The 18,498-nt window shown below is 46.4% G+C and overlaps 1 protein-coding gene across 1 annotated transcript; it reads right to left on the bottom strand.

The window, feature by feature from the left end:
* Positions 1-220: 220 nt before the first annotated feature.
* On the bottom strand, positions 221-1,140 carry LOC123138816 (4-coumarate--CoA ligase-like 6). Its single transcript, XM_044558684.1, has 3 exons — positions 1,039-1,140; positions 689-972; positions 221-641 (listed from the first exon to the last, which is right to left on the bottom strand). The coding sequence occupies exons 1-3, from the start codon at positions 1,138-1,140 to the stop codon at positions 221-223; spliced, it is 807 nt and encodes a 268-aa protein (XP_044414619.1).
* Between the last annotated feature and the right edge of the window lie 17,358 nt (positions 1,141-18,498).

Here is an 18,498-nt window from a genome sequence, read left to right as displayed (position 1 = left end):
TGTTTGTTCCCGTGGAGGGGTGAGGGATAGAGAAGCCAATCCAAAAATGCTGAAATTTCAACAAGCAAATACAGTAGAAGCATAGGCTGAAAATCAACAACTACAGCAGGCTGAAAATTTAGACTAGAGAGATGCATAATGCCCGTCCTAGACATGAGGACCGGCTGCGCCCAAATGGCCGTCCTCCTAGCTGGCCGTCACCGGCCGCAGCGCCCACCCATCACCCCTCCTCCTCCCGCCCGGCATGCATGGAAGATTCAGTAGTATTCTGCAGCCTGCATGGAGTCTCATGCTTAACCTGAACAATTTGAACGTTCGTGAAGACAGCGGCGAAGCGCTCAGCGACGTCCCGGCCAAGGGGCGTGCCACCGACGGCGAAGATGTGGAGCGAGGAGAGGTCGCGGTGGCATGCCTCCTTGGACTTGATCATGGCCACCAGGACGGGCGGCGCCGCGGGCAGCAGTGTGACACGGTACCACAGGATCACACGCAGCGCGACACCGAAGTCGAACTGTCGAAGCGCTCCATGAGCACCGCCGTGTCCCCCATGGATATGGTGCACAGGACCATCATGAACCCGAAGACGTTGAACAGGGGGAGTGGGAGCAGCGTGACGGCCGGCGGAGGAGCCGCCTTCACGCCTGCAGAGGACAGACTCTCTTGCGCAGCGGACCCAAAGACGACGCACCTGACGTGGCCGGGCAGCTTGGCGGCGACCTCGGGGGCGGCAAACGCGACGACGGGCCTGGAGAGGGCGATCTGGTGCGCGTACTCCTCGGGGGTTGAGGCCGGGTTGGCGGGGGACACGACAATGCCGATGGACATGAGCGCGAAGTGGAGCACGGGGACCTCGAGGCGCGAGGGCGTGACGACCAAGGCGACGTCCCCGGGGCGGAGGCGATGAAGGACGGGTAGGAGACGACAATGCCTGTGGCGGCGTCGACGAGCGGTGGTCCTTGCCTTTGGGCGGGCCTACGCATCTTGACACGGGCAAAGGCCATCCAGACACCTTCCTTCTATGCAGGCCGAGCGTTTAACAGCGTCAATCCGGGGCGACGCGTCGCCGAGCCGCTTCACCAAACCAAAGTAACTGCTGGGAATTGATTCAGCTGGCCAAAGCCGGACTATTAGATCCTTCATGGCCAAACCGGCCACCCTATGCAGCTCCATCAGCTGCTTCATCTGGTCGTTCAGGGGCGTCGGGTGCTCCGAGGCAAGAAACTGCGACCAGAACAGCTTCTTGGTCGAGTTCTCCTCCTGGGCACGGAATAACTGTGCGGCGTCGGCGTGTCACGACTGTCACGGCTACCCCACCGGCCACGGCGACCCCACTGGGCAGCGAGACAACTGAGCCACGACCAGACGGAGTTGACGGAGTCAAGGCGCTTGGAAGAGCGGCGACCAGTGGGCCCGCATCGTCAGGACGCGTCGCGTGAGTGTGGCCTGCGTGCCGTGGATATAACTAGGCGTGGATGAGAGTGGGTGGTTATCGATTATTGTACCAACATTAACCAAGAGAAGCTGATCTTCTCCACCGGCCTCCTTCACCCTCCTTCCCCTCCTATCTCTTCCCCAGATCTAGATCGGGACCCTTACAACTTGGTATCAGAGGTCAATCATCCTGGATCCACTCTACCAGAAGCCCCGCTACCACACCAAAGCAACACAGCAGGCGGCAGCCATGGAAGAGCAGATCGCAGCCCTGGTGAAGGCGGTCCACGACGGGCGCGCCGCCAACGACGCCCGCCTCGACGCGATTCAGCAATCGCTCGAGCTCTGGCGGCCGGCGGTGACGAACCTGCAGCAGCAACTCGACGAGCTGCGTACCCAGGTCGGCAGGATCACCCTCCACCCCATGCTGACTGCGTCTCCGACATCTCCTGAGGACGCGGCGGTGCAGCCGGCGTCGTCTCCTCCGACCGACGACCCTGGGCACCACGGGCCAAGTGGTCACGACAGGAACGTCGACTCCGGGGGCTTGGCACACGGGGTAGTCACTACCCTGGCGCCGCCTCTGGTCATGGGTGAGTCACTCCGACCCCCTTTTCCTTCGAAATCCGGTGAATCGGGCTGGGATCTAGCACACCCTGTTGATCTCCCACCTCAGTCACCTCACGTTTTGTTCGGGGGACACAACAATTGGGCCCTTCCGCGGCTTGATTTTCCACCCTTCGATGGCAAAAATCCCCAATTCTGGAAAAACATAAGTGAAAAATATTTCAGTGTTTATGGAGTTCAGAAAGAGATGTGAGTGCGGGTATCTACTCTCCATTTCGAGGGTAATGCCGCGCGTTGGCTGCAGGTGCAGGAAGCACACGACACCTCCTTCACCTGGGAGACACTCTGTTCAGTCGTGTGTGCCAAATTTGGCCGCGAACAGTACCAAGTGCAGCTTAGGCAGTTTAATACTCTTCGTCAGATAGGATCAGTTACAGAGTACATGGAACAATTTGAGGAACTCATGCACCAGTTGTTAGCTCATAACCCTGCTTTCGATCCATTGTTCTTCACTATGCAATTTCTTGATGGTCTCAAAACCGACATTAAAGTTGGTGTTGCTTTACATCGCCCGCAAGACTTGGACTCCGCCTTTTCTCTTTCTCTGTTACAGGAGGAGCTGATGGGACTGATGCCCCGGAAGGACCCAGTCCAGGCGAGACACCCTGCTCGTCCACTGCCAGCTGCAGGTGGATTACATCCCCGCCCGATGCCGCCCGCGCCTCCAGCAGTGGCAGAAGATCGTCGGGCCTTGGACACGGCTCGGGCAGGTGATCGGCGCGCCGAACCAGTGCGATGCGAGGAACGCGTCGCTGCACTGCGCAATTACCGTCGCGTGCGCGGTCTCTGTTTCAAGTGCGGGGAACGATGGGGGTAGGGACATCAGTGCGCGGCCACCGTCCAACTCTATGTTGTCGAAGAGTTGCTGGAGATGCTGCAGGCCGAAGCGCAAGATAGGCAAGGGGCTGAATCAGACTCTCATGAGGAACAACTCATGTCCATCTCCAAGGTGGCGACCACGGGGGCAACAACCCCGCGAACTGTTCGATTGCTGGGCTTGATCAATGGCCACGAGGTGCTGATCTTGGTGGACTCAGGTAGTTCGCATAGCTTCATCAGTGAGGAAACATCTCAGAAACTGAAAGCACAAGTTTAGTCTATGCAACCCATGTCAGTAAAGATTGTAGACGGAGGCACTTTGACTTGTTCTGGATACATACCTGCTTGTGAGTGGACGACACAAGGGCAGCGGTTCGAGACTGATGTCAGAGTTCTTCCTCTCGGCTCCTACGACATGGTGGTGGGTATGGATTGGTTAGAAGAATGCGGACCTATGCTCGTCGATTGGGCAGCAAAATGCGCTACAGTTTTAGCATCGGGGCGCATCTATCACCCTGGTAGGATTGCAGCCCAAGCTTCAGCAAGTTGAGCAAGTGACAATGGACACTACAAAAAAATACACTTCCGTGATGATACGTGTTTGTCACAGTAGGTTGCGTTTTCTGTCATGCATGTACATCCATGAAAAATTTATGACAGAATCAAGATAGTCCTACGTGTGCTATCATAGAAGTGTTCCATGACGTTACCAAAATTATCATTACGGAAGTGTCCACTTCCATGACGATAAATCGCGCGTCACAGAAGTGCTTTCGTCAAGGTGACCGACACGTGGCATCCACCGTAACGAAACGCTGTTAAGCTATCGGGTCGGGTTTTGGATCCGATAACCCGTTAACAGCCCCAACCAATGGAGATTTTCCACGTGTAAAATCATCATTGGCTGGAGGAAACACGTGTTGGCTCATCGTTGGGACAGATGTCATCCACTCATTGGACAGAAGGCGCCTATGATACGTCGACACATGGCACGGCCCAACAGAGGCCCATTCCTGTGAAAAGGCTGGCCCATTTGACTTGGTCAAAAGATGGCGGGCCGGCCCATGTAAAGCCTGTTAATGGCCTGTCGCATATAGCCCATTTACAGCCCGCTAACCCAAGGCCCGTTACGCCCTATCCGAATTAGGCCCAGTCGCGTCATCTGGGCCATCCAATATGATTCCAGCCCGTTTTCACTTCTGGCCCATGTATGGTCCATGATGTCTTTCGGCCCATATGAGGCCCTATGTAACTCTTGGCCTATTAACGGCCCGTGGTGAAACTGGCCCGTAATGAACAGTGTATCACTTTGCACCCATTAACGGCCCATGGTGAAACTGGCCCGTAATGAACAGTGTATCACTTTATACCCATTAACGGCCCGTTATTCCGTTGGGCCGTTTCCAGCCCATGTTGTATTTCGGCCTTCTTAGAGCCTATTTATTCTTGGACTCATTTCCAGCATTCCTTTACTTATGACCCGTTACTGTCATTTTCTGCTTGTGGGCCAAATTTAGCCCGTGGTTACAGTCGGCCCATTTGTGGTCCGTTAATACGCTGGGCCGTTTTCATAGCGTCATCAAATACGGCCTATTAACGATGGACCGTTATGGTCGGCCCATGAACGGACGATTCCAACTCTAGCCCGTTTACGGCCATATTGCGGCCTGTTATTGGCCCATGTTTGGCCAATCGATCATATGGCCCGTAGAAGGCCCATTGTTTCTACGGCGCGTAGAAGGCCCACTATTTCTACGGCCCGTAGAAGGCCCACTATTTCTACGACCCGTAGAGGGCCCACTATTTCTACGGCCCGTAGGAGGCCCGGTGTCACTGAAGTAAATATTAGCCCATGGTTATTGTGGCCTAGTTTTAAAAAATAGCTTATTGCAGCCACTAGCAAATCGCGGAAAAAGAACTGCTATGACTACAAGCAAACAAATAAACAATACAACAAGGAAATAAATAAGCAAGCAACTTACGCTAGGCTATCATGGCTATCACACATATTACATCCACTGTGCATCAAAGTTCGCCACCAGTGCAAATAAACGCGCCGACAAAAGAATATACAAAACTGAGAGCACTTCAAAGGCACTAGGCCTGGCCAGGTCGGCCCCCCCAAACATCTGAAAGCTGAGTAGACCTCAGTTGTGTCAACGATAGATGCATCAACACTAGATTTAAGGCATGATGGCGCGCACGACAGTCCTCTGACATCTTCATTGCATCTTTGACTTCAAGTCGGATCTGAGCTGAAGCAAGCCTTTCCGCTTTAAGTTGAGACTAAAGAAGTCAAACTGATTGAGGCATCAACTGCATAGAGGTTGTCTTACACCTGCTGGTGAGTAGCTTCAACTCACTGTCTTCATCAAGACAGGACCTTGGGGTCATCTCGCTGTCCTCGAGATGGTTTGGCTCACTATCTTCCCTAAAGTTCTGCCTGGTGTAAGAGATACGACTCTGAAAGAGAAACAAGGAGACACGTAACTGGTTTCATAATTATATAAGCAAATAAATGGATCTGTTCTGCATAAGGAACATGTTTTTACAACTACAATTTGAAACTGGTAGTTGTTGCAAACATCCAATCAGATGTAAACAACAAAGCAAACAGCAGTGGAGGAAATGATGCCTATCCAAATCTATACTAGAACAAAGTTTGAAGGCTTGAGAAGGATGAACTTACATTACATGTTAACACGGGCTGGACAAAGCCCTTATCCATGTTGACGGAAGGATAATTCAATAAATTCCCCAAAGAAAATTCTTTATAAGCATTGCCATTATTCTACATTTTGCAAAGAGTAAATATAGATCAAATAATATTGGAAGAAACAGAGGATAATGAAGCTCATGTGCAGACTGATGATACATAATCAAATAGCAATTACTAACAAGAGCAATGCAGAGCCCATTATTGTTTTGAGATCGTATGATCCTTTGAGTAAGGAGATTCATCTGAAATTAGTTTTCATACAAGAGAGAAGGTAAGGCACAAGCAGAAATTTAGGAGTTCAAATTTTGAATTGATATCATAGACAGTACCTGACGCCGGGCTCCCAGTAGTTCTAATAGGGGTTTGTCCACTGGAATAGGGGTAAAGTGTGGTACAGTTGGGCCTGTGTTTTCTGTGGCTGCTGATCTACCTGATTTAACAGGTATCACTACCTTTTCCAAATACCTAGTATGTACTCCTTGAGGATCTGCACTCACCCTCTTCCTTTTGGACATCTATTACGAAAGAACAACATTTGATTAGAAAAACATAGTGTGACGACACATGGAAAAGGTACAGAAAATGGATAGGTATGGCATATACTCATATATGATGCTTAAATTAAGCAGATGGTTAACAAAGTGGAAGTAATGCAAGAGGTCAGATGCAAAATATGTGCGACCAATACAACTTTGCAAAGTTAGAGCAAGCACCTTGATGGGTGAATAAGATAGGCCATCCTCCACCATGCCAAGTTTGTTAGCCAGTGGATCGTTCCGCAATATTCCTCTCGTGCGCCCATTCTCATATTCATTTTGATAATGTTCAATATCTGACATGCATGAAAACATAAAAACAAATAAGATTTTCTTTGTAATGCAGAAGTGATTCTAATCCAATACCGCCTCCCTGTAAACCCCTTTGTGCTATCTCTGCAATTCTTCTAAAAGATGCCATGCATGCTGTAATTTGTTGTGTGCATTAATATAATATGGCCTACTACTCAAAATATGAGAGCTCCAGAAGTGATAACACTTCGCAGATGACAACTTCAACATATAGTAAAGAAGAATAAGTCGACCTGACCTGACAGATTCAAAATATACTAAGGGAGAACAACTCGACCTGACCAGTCGACCGCAAGAGAAGAGTATCATCTTAAAGAAGAGAAGAAGAGCAAGCAGATTGAAGATATTACAAGTCTTTCAATACAATGTCGGTTGGCCACCCATGATGAACCAGAGCGCACAGAGAAATACTATTCTTTCCGGTCTCTCCATATGTGGCTCACATGCATTTCGAAACTAAAGTAGGAACATTTAGCTAACCAATTAAACATCTCTCAGTTTTACTAATATCAGCAATAATATAGGATATGAATTTGTACAACTAAGCTTGTTTAGCTCGATGGGTGGAGCAGTGCTATTAAGACACGAACCACGTAGGCTGATTGTGGTCATCATAAAATGGGGAAAACACAAGCATAATGAGTACAGTGTTGACTGTGGCAGTGGGATGGCAGATTTGAAGCTGCAAACCGCGCAAAGGGTAGTTAGCAACCGATGTTTGCTTTGAAATAACAACTAAGATTTGGTATGGACAAGAAAGTACGGTCAACAAGTGACAAAGAAATGCAATTATGTTGTCTCTCTATATGTCGCCATATGCATTTGGAAACTCAAGTGGGACCTTTAGCTAACCAATTAAATGTGTCGGTTAACTAATATCAGTATCATATCACAATCATATTTGAACAACTAAGCTTTCGAATTCTGAGTGCGTGTTGTTTAGCTTGAAGGGTGGAGTAATGCTAGTACGACGGAAAGCACCTACGCAGATCATAGTATAGTAGATAAAAGGGGAAAACCCTAACACTACTAGGAAAAGGCCTACTAATGGCGCACCTAATTTGGCCATTAATGGCGCATTAGTGGTGCGCCATTAGTGCCACGCCATTAGTATATTTTACTAATGGCGCACCACAGGTGCGCCATTAGTATCTGGTATACTAATGGCGCACCTCAGATGCGCCATTAGTATATATAACAGTGCGCCATTGTATGTCTCCCAGGGGGCCATGTATGTTGGGGAACGTAGTAATTTCAAAAAATTTCCTACGTACACGCAAGATCATGGTGATGGCATAGCAATGAGAGGGGAGAGTGTTGTCCACGTACCCTCGTAGATCGTAAGCGGAAGCGTTATGACAACGCGGTTGATGTAGTCGTACGTTTCACGATCCGACCGATCCAAGTACCGAACGTACGGCACCTCCGAGTTCAGCACACGTTCAGCTCGATGACGATCTCCGGGCTCCGATCCAGCAAAGCATCGGGGATGAGTTCCGTCAGCACGACGGCGTGGTGACGATGATGATGTTCTACCGGCGCAGGGCTTCGCCTAAACTCCGCGACGATATGACCGAGGTGGATATGGTGGAGGGGGGCACCGCACATGGCTAAAGAACGATTCGTAGATCAACTTGTGTTCTTGTGCCTAGAGGTGCCCCCCTGCCCCCGTATATAAAGGAGCAAGGGGGGAGGGGGCGGCCGGCCTAGAAGGGGGCGCGCCAAGGGGAGTCCTACTCCCATCGGGAGTAGGACTCCCTCCTTCCTTGTTGGAGTAGGAGAAGGGAGAAAGAGGGGGAGAGGAGGAAGGAAAAGGGGGCCGCACCCCTTGTCCAATTCGGACCAGAGGGGGGCTGCACGCCTCCTTCCTTTCGGCCTCTCTCCTCTATTCCCGTATGGCCCAATAAGGCCCATATACTCCCCGGCGAATTCCCGTAACTCTCCGGTACTCCGAAAAACACCCGAATCACTCGGAACCTTTCCGAACTCCGAATATAGTCGTCCAATATATCGATCTTTACGTCTCGACCATTTTGAGACTCCTCGTCATGTCCCCGATCTCATCCGGGACTCCGAAATCCTTCGGTACATCAAAACTCATAAACTCATAATATAACTATCATCGAAACCTTAAGCGTGCGGACCCTACGGGTTCGAGAACTATGTAGACATGACCTAGAACTATTCTTGGTCAATAACCAATAGCGGAACCTGGATGCCCATATTGTTTCCTACATATTCTACGAAGATCTTTATTGGTCAAACCGCATAACAACATACGTTGTTCCCTTTGTCATCGGTATGTTACTTGCCCGAGATTTGATCGTCGGTATCCAATACCTAGTGCAATCTCGTTACCAGAAAGTATATTTACTCGTTACGTAATGCATCATTCCGTAACTAACTCATTAGCTACATTGCTTGCAAGGCTTATAGTGATGTGCATTACCGAGAGGGCCCAGAGATACCTCTTCGACAATCGGAGTGACAAAACCTAATCTCGAAATACGCCAACTCAACATGTACCTTTGGAGACACCTGTAGTACTCCTTTATAATCACCCAGTTACGTTGTGACGTTTGGTAGCACCCAAAGTGTTCCTCCGGTAAATGGGAGTTGCATAATCTCATAGTTACAGGAACATGTATAAGTCATGAAGAAAGCAATAGCAACATACTAAACGATCAAGTGCTAGGCTAACGGAATGGGTCATGTCAATCACATCATTCTCCTAATGATGTGATCCCATTAATCAAATGACAACACATGTCTATGGTTAGGAAACATAACCATCTTTGATTAATGAGCTAGTCAAGTAGAGGCATACTAGTGACTATATGTTTGTCTATGTATTCACACATGTATCATGTTTCCGGTTAATACAATTCTAGCATGAATAATAAACATTTATCATGAAATAAGGAAATAAATAATAACTTTATTATTACCTCTAGGGCATATTTCCTTCAGTCTCCCACTTGCACTAGAGTCAATAATCTAGTTCACATCGCTATGTGATTTAACATCAATATTCACATCTACATGTGATTAATACCCATAGTTCACATCATCATGTGATCAACACCCAAAGGGTTTACTAGAGTCAATAATCTAGTTCACATCGCTATGCGATTAACACCCAAAGAGTACTAAGGTATGATCATGTTTTGCTCGTGAGAGAAGTTTAGTCAACGGGTCTGTCACATTCAGAGCCGTATGTATTTTGCAAATATTCTATGTCTTCAACGGGTCTGTCACATTCAGAGCCATATGTATTTTGCAAATATTCTATGTCTACAATGCTCTGCATGGAGCTACTCTAGCTGATTGCTCCCACTTTCAATATGTATCCAGATTGAGACTTAGAGTCATCTAGATTGGTGTAAAAGCTTGCATCGTTGTAACTTTTTACGACGGGCTCTTTTATCACCTCCATAATCGAGAAACATCTCCTTAGTCCTCACTAAGGATATTCTTGACCGCTGTCGAGTGATCTACTATTAGATCAAAATTGTATTCCTTTGCCAAACACAAAGCAAGGTATACAATAGGTCTGGTTCACAGCTAGCATACTTTATAGAACCTATGACTGAGGCATAGGGAATGACTTTTCATTCTCTTTCTGTTTTCTGCCATAGTCGGGTTTTGAGTCTTACTCAATTTCATACCTTTGCAACACAGGCAAGAACTCTTTCTTTGACTGTTCCATTTTGAACTACTTCAAAATCTTGTGAAGGTATGTACTTATTGAAAAATCTTATCAAGCGTCTTGATCTATCTCTATAGATCTTGATGCTCAATGTGTAAGCAGCTTCATCGAGGTCTTTCTTTGAAAAACTCCCTTCAAACACTTCTTTATGCTTTCCAGAAAATTCTACATCATTTCCGATCAACAATATGTCATTCACATATACTTATTAGAAAGGTTGTAGTGCTCCCACTCACTTTCTTGTAAATACAAGCCTTTCCAAAAGTCTGTATAAAACCATATGCTTTAATCAACTCATCAAAGCGTATGTTCCAACTCCGAGATGCTTGCACCAGTCCATTGATGGATTGCTGGAGCTTGCACATTTTGTTAGCACCTTTAGGATTAACAAAACCTTCTGGCTGCATCATATACAACTCTTCTTCCAGAAATCCATTCAAGAATGCAGTTTTGACATCCATTTGCCAAATTTCATAATCATAAAATGCAGCAATTGCTAACATGATTCAGATAGACTTAAGCATCGCTACGGGTGAGAAAGTCTCATCGTAGTCAACCCCTTGAACTTGTCGAAAACCTTTTGCAACAAGTCGAGCTTAGTAGATAGTAACACTACTATCAGTGTCCATCTTCCTCTTGATGATCCATTTATTTAACATGGCTTACTGATCAGAGCAAATCAATCAAAGTCCATACTTTGTTCACATACATGGATCATATCTCAGATTTTATGGCCTCAAGCCATTTCGTGGAATCTGGGCTCATTGTCGCTTCCTCATAGTTCGTAGGTTCATCATGGTCTAGTAACATGACTTCCAAAACATGATTACCGTACCACTCTGGTGCGGATCTTACTCTGGAAGACCTACGAGGTTTGGCAGCAACTTGATCTGAAGTTTCATGATCATCATCATTAACTTCCTCACTAATTGGTGTAGTAATCACTGGAACTGATTTCTGTGATGAACTACTTTCCAATAAGGGAGAAGGTACAATTACCTCATCAAGTTCTACTTTCCTCCCACTCACTTCTTTCGAGAGAAACTTCTTCTCTAGAAAGGATCCATCTTAGCAACGAATAACTTGCCTTCGGATCTGTGATAGAAGGTGTACCCAATAGTTACCTTTGGGTATTCTATGAAGACGCACTTCTCCGATTTGGGTTTGAGCTTATCAGGTTGAAAACCTTTTTTTTCATATAAGCATCGCAACTCCAAGCTTTAAGAAACGACAACTTAGGTTTACTGCTAAACCATAGTTCATACGGTGTCGTCTCAACGGATTTAGATGGTGCCCTATTAAACGTGAATGCAGCTGTCTCTAATGCATAACCCTAAAACGATAGTGGTAAACCAATAAGAGACATCATAGATCGCACCATATCTAGTAAAGTACGATTACGACATTTGGACACACCATTACATTGTGGTGTTCCAGATGGCGTGAGTTGCGAAACTATTTCACATTGTTTCAAATGAAGACCAAACTCATAACTCAAATATTCGTCTCCACGATCAGACCGTAGAAACTTTATTTTTCTTGTTACGATGATTTTTCCACTTCACTCTGAAATTCTTTGAACTTTTCAACTATTTCAGACTTATGTTTCATCAAGTAGATATACCCATATCTGCTCAAATCATCTGTGAAGGTCAGAAAATAACGATACTTGCCACGAGCATCAACACTCATTGGATCGCATACATCGGTATGTATTATTTCCAATAAGTCAGTAGCTCGTTCCATTGTTCCGGAGAACGGAGTTTTAGTCATCTTGCCCAATAGGCACGGTTCGCAAGCATCAAATAATTCATAACCAAGTGATTCCGAAAATCCATCTTTATGGAGTTTCTTCATGTGCTTTACACCGATATGACCCAAACGGCAGTGCCACAAATAAGTTGCACTATCATTATTAACTTTGCATCTTTTGGCTTCAACATTATGAATATGTGTATCACTATGATCGAGATCCAACAAACTTTTTCATTGGGTGTATGACCATTGAAGGTTTTATTCATGTAAACAGAACAATAATTATTCTCTGACTTTAAATGAATAACTGTATTGCAATAAACATGATCAAATCATATTCATGCTCAACGCAAACACCAAATAACATTTATTTAGGTTTAACACTAATCCCGAAAGTATAGGGAGTGTGCGATGATGATCATATCAATCTTCGAACTACTTCCAACACTCATCGTCACTTCACCTTCAACTAGTCTCTGTTTATTCTGTAACTCCTTCTTTCGAGTTACTAATATTTAGAAATCGAACAAGTATCAAATACTCAGGGGCTACTATAAACACTAGTAAAGTACACATCAATAACATGTATATCAAATATACCCCTGTTCACTTTGCCATCCTTCTTATCCACCAAATATTCAGGGCATTTCCACTTCTAGTGACCATTTCCTTTGCAGTATGATCGCTCAGTTTCAGGCTTTGGTCCAGCTTTGGGCTTCTTCGCGGGACTGACAACTTGCTTGTCATTCTACTTGAAGTTCCCTTTCTTTCCCTTTGCCCTTTTCTTGAAACTAGTGATCTTGTCAACCATCAACACTTGATGCTCTTTCTTGATTTCTACCTTCGTCGATTTCAACATCACGAAGAGCTCGGGAATCGTTTTCGTCATCCCTTGCATACTTTAGTTCATCACAAAGTTCTACTAACTTGGTGATGGTGACTAGAGAACTCTATCAATCACTATCTTATCTGGAAGATTAACTCCCACTTGATTCAAGCGATTGTAGTACCCAGACAATCTGAGCACATGCTCACTAGTTGAGCGATTCTCCTCCATCTTTTAGCCATAGAACTTGTTGGAGACTTCATATCTCTCAACTCGGGTATTTGCTTGAAATATTAACTTCAACTCCAGGAACATCTCATATGGTCCATGACGTTCAAAACGTCTTTGAAGTCCCGATTCTAAGCCGTTAAGCTGTTGGAAATATGCCCTAGAGGCAATAATAAAAGTATTATTATATTTCAATGTTCATGATAAATGTCTTTTATTCATGCTATAACTGTATTATCTGGAAATCGTAATACACGTGTGAATACTTAGACCACAATATGTCCCTGATGAGCCTCTAGTTGACCAGCTCGTTGTGATCAACAGATAGTCATGGTTTCCTGACTATGGACATTGGATGTCATTGATAACGGGATCACATCATTAGGAGAATGATGTGATGGACAAGACCCAATCCAAAGCATAGCATAAAAGATCGTGTAGTTCGTTTTGCTAGAGCTTTGCCAATGTCAAGTATCTCTTCCTTAGACCATGAGATCGTGTAACTCCCAGATACCGTAAGAGTGCCTTGGGTGTATCAAATGTCACAACGTAACTGGGTGACTATAAAGGTGCATTACAGGTATCTCCGAAAGTAGCTGTTGGGTTGACACGGATCGAGACTGGGATTTGTCACTCCGTATGACGGAGAGGTATCTCTGGGCCCACTCGGTAATGCATCATCATTATGAGCTCAATGTGACCAAGGTGTTGGACACGGGATCATGCATTACGGTACGAGTAAAGTGACTTGCCGGTAACGAGACTGAACAAGGTATTGGGATACCGACGATCGAGTCTCGGGCAAGTAACGTACCGCTTGACAAAGGGAATTGCATACAGGGTTTGATCGAATCCTCGACATAGTGGTTCATCCGATGACAACATCGAGGAGTATGTGGGAGCCATCATGGGTATCCAGATCCTGCTGTTGGTTATTGACTGAGAGCGTCTCGGTCATGTCTGCATGTCTCCCGAACCCGTAGGGTCTACACACTTAAGGTTCGGTGACGCTAGGGTTATTAGGAAGACTAGTATGTGACTACCGAATGTTGTTCGGAGTCCCGGATGGGATCCTGGACGTCACGAGGAGCTCCGGAAGGGTCCGGAGGTAAAGATTTATATATGGGAAGTTGTCAAACTGACACCGGGAAGTTTCGAGGTCATACCGGTATTGTACCGGGGCCACCGGAAGGGTTCCGGGGGTCCACCGGGAGGGGCCACCCCTCCCGGGGGGCCACATGGGCTGCGTGGGGCAGGGAGCCAGCCCCTGGTGGGCTGGCCGCACCCCCCTCCCTTGGGCCCATGCGCCTAGGGTTGAGGGGGAACCCTAGAGGGGGCGCCCCCCTTGGCTTGGGGGGCAAGCCACCCTCTCCCCTCTCCCCTAGGCCGCCGCACCCCCCCTAGATGGGTTCTAGGGGGCCGGCCCCTTCTCCCTTCCCCCTATAAATAGAGGGGTGAGGGGAGGGCAGCCCGACCACCCTCCAAGGCGCAGCCCTCCCCTCCCCAACACCTCTCCTCCTCCGTTGTGCGCTTGGCGAAGCCCTGTCGGAGTACTGCCTCTCCACCATCACCACGCCATCATGCTGCCGGTGGAGCTGTCTTCCTCAACCTCTCCTTCCCCCTTGCTGGATCAAGAAGGAGGAGACGTCTCCCGTCCCGTACGTGTGTTGAACGCGGAGGTGCTGTCCGTTCAGCACTTGGTCATCGGTGATTCGAATCACGTCGAGTACGACTACATCATCACCTTGCAAGCTTCCGCACGCGATCTACAAGTGGTATGTAGATGCTAACTCTCTCCCTTGACTCGTTGCTTAGATGAACTCATAGATGGATCTTGGTGAAACCGTAGGAAAAATTTTAATTTTCTGCAACGTTCCCCAACAGTGGCATCATGAGCTAGGTCTATGCGTAGTTCTCTTTGCACGAGTAGAACACAATTTTGTTGTGGGCGTGGATTTTGTCATCTTACTTGCCTCTACTAGTCTTTTCTTGCTCAACGGTATTGTGGGATGAAGCGGCCCGGACCAACCTTACACGTACGCTTACGTGAGACCGGTTCCACCGACTGCCATGCACTAGTTGCATAAGGTGGCTGGCGGGTGTCTGTCTCTCCCACTTTAGTTGGAGCGGAATTGATGAACAGGGCCCTTATGAAGGGTAAATAGAAGTTGACAAAATCACGTTGTGGTGATTCGTAGGTAAGAAAACGTTCTTGCTAGAACCCAATTGCAGCCACGTAAAAGATGCAACAACAATTAGAGGACGTCTAACTTGTTTTTGCAGCGATTGATCATGTGATGTGATATGGCCAGAAGTTGTGATGAATGATGAATTGTGATGTATGAGATCATGTTCTTTGTAATAGGAATCACGACTTGCATGTCGATGAGTATGACAACCGGCAGGAGCCATAGGAGTTGTCTTTATTTTTTGTATGACTTGCGTGTCATTGAATAACATCATGTAAACTACTTTACTTTATTGCTAAACGTTAGTCATAGAAGTAGAAGTAGTCGTTGGCGTGACAACTTCATGAAGACACGATGATGGAGATCATGATGATGGAGATCATGGTGTCAAGCCAGTGACAAGATGATCATGGAGCCCCGAAGATGAAGATCAATGGAGCTATATGATATTGGCCATATCATGTCACAACTATATAATTGCATGTGATGTTTATTATGTTTATGCATCTTGTTTACTTAAGACGACGGTAGTAAATAAGATGATCCCTTATAAAATTTCAAGAAGTGTTCTCCCCTAACTGTGCACCGTTGCTACAGTTCGTCGCTTCTAAGCACCACGTGATGATCGGGTGTGATGGATTCTTACGTTCACATACAACGGGTGTAAGACAAATTTACGCAGCGAAAACACTTAGGGTTAACTTGACGAGCCTAGCATGTGCAGACATGGCCTCGGAACACGGAGACCGAAAGGTCGAACATGAATCGTATGGAAGATACGATCAACATGAGAATGTTCACCGACGATGACTAGTCCGTCTCACGTGATGATCGGACACGGGCTAGTCGACTCGGATCGTGTAACACTTAGATGACTAGAGGGATGTCTAATCTAAGTGGGAGTTCATAATTTGATTAGCACTTTATTATCATGAACTTAGTCTAAAACCTTTGCAATATGTCTTGTAGATCAATGGCCAACGCTAATGTCAACATGAACTTCAACGCGTTCCTAGAGAAAACCAAGCTGAAAGATGATGGCAGCAACTATACGGACTGGGTCCGGAACCTGAGGATCATCCTCATAGCTGCCAGGAAACAATATGTCCTAGAAGGACCGCTAGGTGACTCTCCCGTCCCAGAGAACCAAGACATTATGAATGCTTGGCAGTCTCGTGCTGATGATTACTCCCTCGTTCAGTGCGGCATGCTTTACAGCTTAGAACCGGGGCTCCAAAAGCGTTTTGAGCACCACGGAGCATATGAGATGTTCGAAGAGCTGAAACTAGTTTTTCAAGATCATGCCCGGGTCGAGAGATATGATGTCTCCGACAAGTTCTACAGTTGTAAGATGGAGGAAAACAGTTCTGTCAGTGAGCACATCCTGAAGATGTCTGGGTTGCACAACCGTATGACCCAGTTGAACATTAACCTCCCAGATGAGGCGGTCATTGACAGAATCCTCCAGTCGCTCCCACCAAGCTACAAGAGCTTTGTGATGAACTACAACATGCAGGGGATGGAAAAGACCATTCCTGAAGTGTTCTCGATGCTGAAGTCAGCAGAGGCTGAAATCAAGAAAGAACATCAAGTGTTGATGGTCAATAAGACCACTAAGTTCAAGAAGGGCAAGGGTAAGAAGAACTTCAAGAAGGACGGCAAAGATTTTGCCGCGCCTGGTAAGCCAGTTACCGGGAAGAAGTCAAAGAATGGACCCAAGCCTGAGACTGAGTGCTTTTATTGCAAGGGGAAGGGTCACTGGAAGCGGAACTGCCCCAAATACTTAGCGGATAAGAAGGCCGGCAACACCAAAGGTATATTTGATATACATGTGATTGATGTGTACCTTACCAGTACTCGTAGTAACTCCTGGGTATTTGATACCGGTGCCGTTGCTCATATTTGTAACTCACAGCAGGAGCTGCGGAATAAACGGAAACTGGCAAAGGACGAGGTGACGATGCGCGTCGGGAATGGTTCCAGAGTCGATGTGATCGCCGTCGGCACGCTGCCTCTACATTTACCTACGGGATTAGTTTTGAACCTTAATAATTGTTATTTAGTGCCAAGTTTGAGCATGAACATTGTATCTGGATCTCGTTTAATACGAGATGGCTACTCATTTAAGTCTGAGAATAATGGTTGTTCGATTTATATGAGAGATATGTTTTATGGTCATGCTCCGATGGTCAATGGTTTATTCTTAATGAATCTCGAGCGTAATATTACACATGTTCATAGTGTAGATGCCAAAAGATTTAAAGTTGATAACGATAGTCCCACATACTTGTGGCACTGCCGCCTTGGTCACATTGGTGTCAAGCGCATGAAGAAGCTCCATGCCGATGGACTTTTAGAGTCTCTTGATTATGAATCGTTTGACACGTGCGAACCATGCCTTTTGGGCAAAATGACCAAGACTCCGTTCTCCGGAACAATGGAGCGAGCAACCAACTTGTTGGAAATCATACATACCGATGTGTGCGGTCCAATGAGCGTTGAGGCTCGCGGAGGATATCGTTATGTTCTCACTCTCACAGATGACTTGAGTAGATATGGGTATGTCTACTTAATGAAACACAAGTCTGAGACCTTTGAAAAGTTCAAGAAATTTCAGAATGAGGTAGAGAATCAACGTGACCGAAAGATAAAATTCTTACGATCAGATCGTGGAGGAGAATACTTAAGTCACGAATTTGGTACACACTTAAGGAAATGTGGAATCGTTTCACAGCTCACGCCGCCTGGAACACCTCAGCGAAACGGTGTGTCCGAACGTCGTAATCGCACCCTATTGGATATGGTGCGGTCTATGATGTCTCTTACCGATTTACCGCTATCATTTTGGGGATACGCTCTAGAGACAGCTACATTCACTTTAAATAGGGCACCGTCTAAATCCGTTGAGACGACACCGTATGAATTATGGTTTGGAAAGAAACCTAAGCTGTCATTTCTAAAAGTTTGGGGATGCGATGCTTATGTCAAGAAACTTCAACCTGAAAAGCTCGAACCCAAGTTGGAAAAATGCGTATTCATAGGATACCCTAAGGAAACTGTCGGGTATACCTTCTACTTAAGATCCGAAGGCAAGATCTTTGTTGCCAAGAACGGATGCTTTCTGGAAAAAGAGTTTCCCTCGAAAGAAGTAAGTGGGAGGAAAGTAGAACTCGATGAAGTACTACCTCTTGAGCGGGAAAGTGGCGCAGCGCAGGAAACCGTTCCTGTGATGCCCACACCAACTGAAGAGGAAAACAATGATGATGATCAAGGTACTTCGGATCAAGTTACTGCTGAACTTCGTAGGTCCACAAGGACACGTTCCGCACCAGAGTGGTACGGCAACC

The sequence above is a fragment of the Triticum aestivum genome, chromosome 6B, assembly GCF_018294505.1.
Source record: "Triticum aestivum cultivar Chinese Spring chromosome 6B, IWGSC CS RefSeq v2.1, whole genome shotgun sequence".
NCBI lineage: Eukaryota > Viridiplantae > Streptophyta > Magnoliopsida > Poales > Poaceae > Triticum > Triticum aestivum.
Note: the sequence above shows the minus strand (reverse complement) of the source record. Positions and strands in the feature narration are given on the sequence as shown.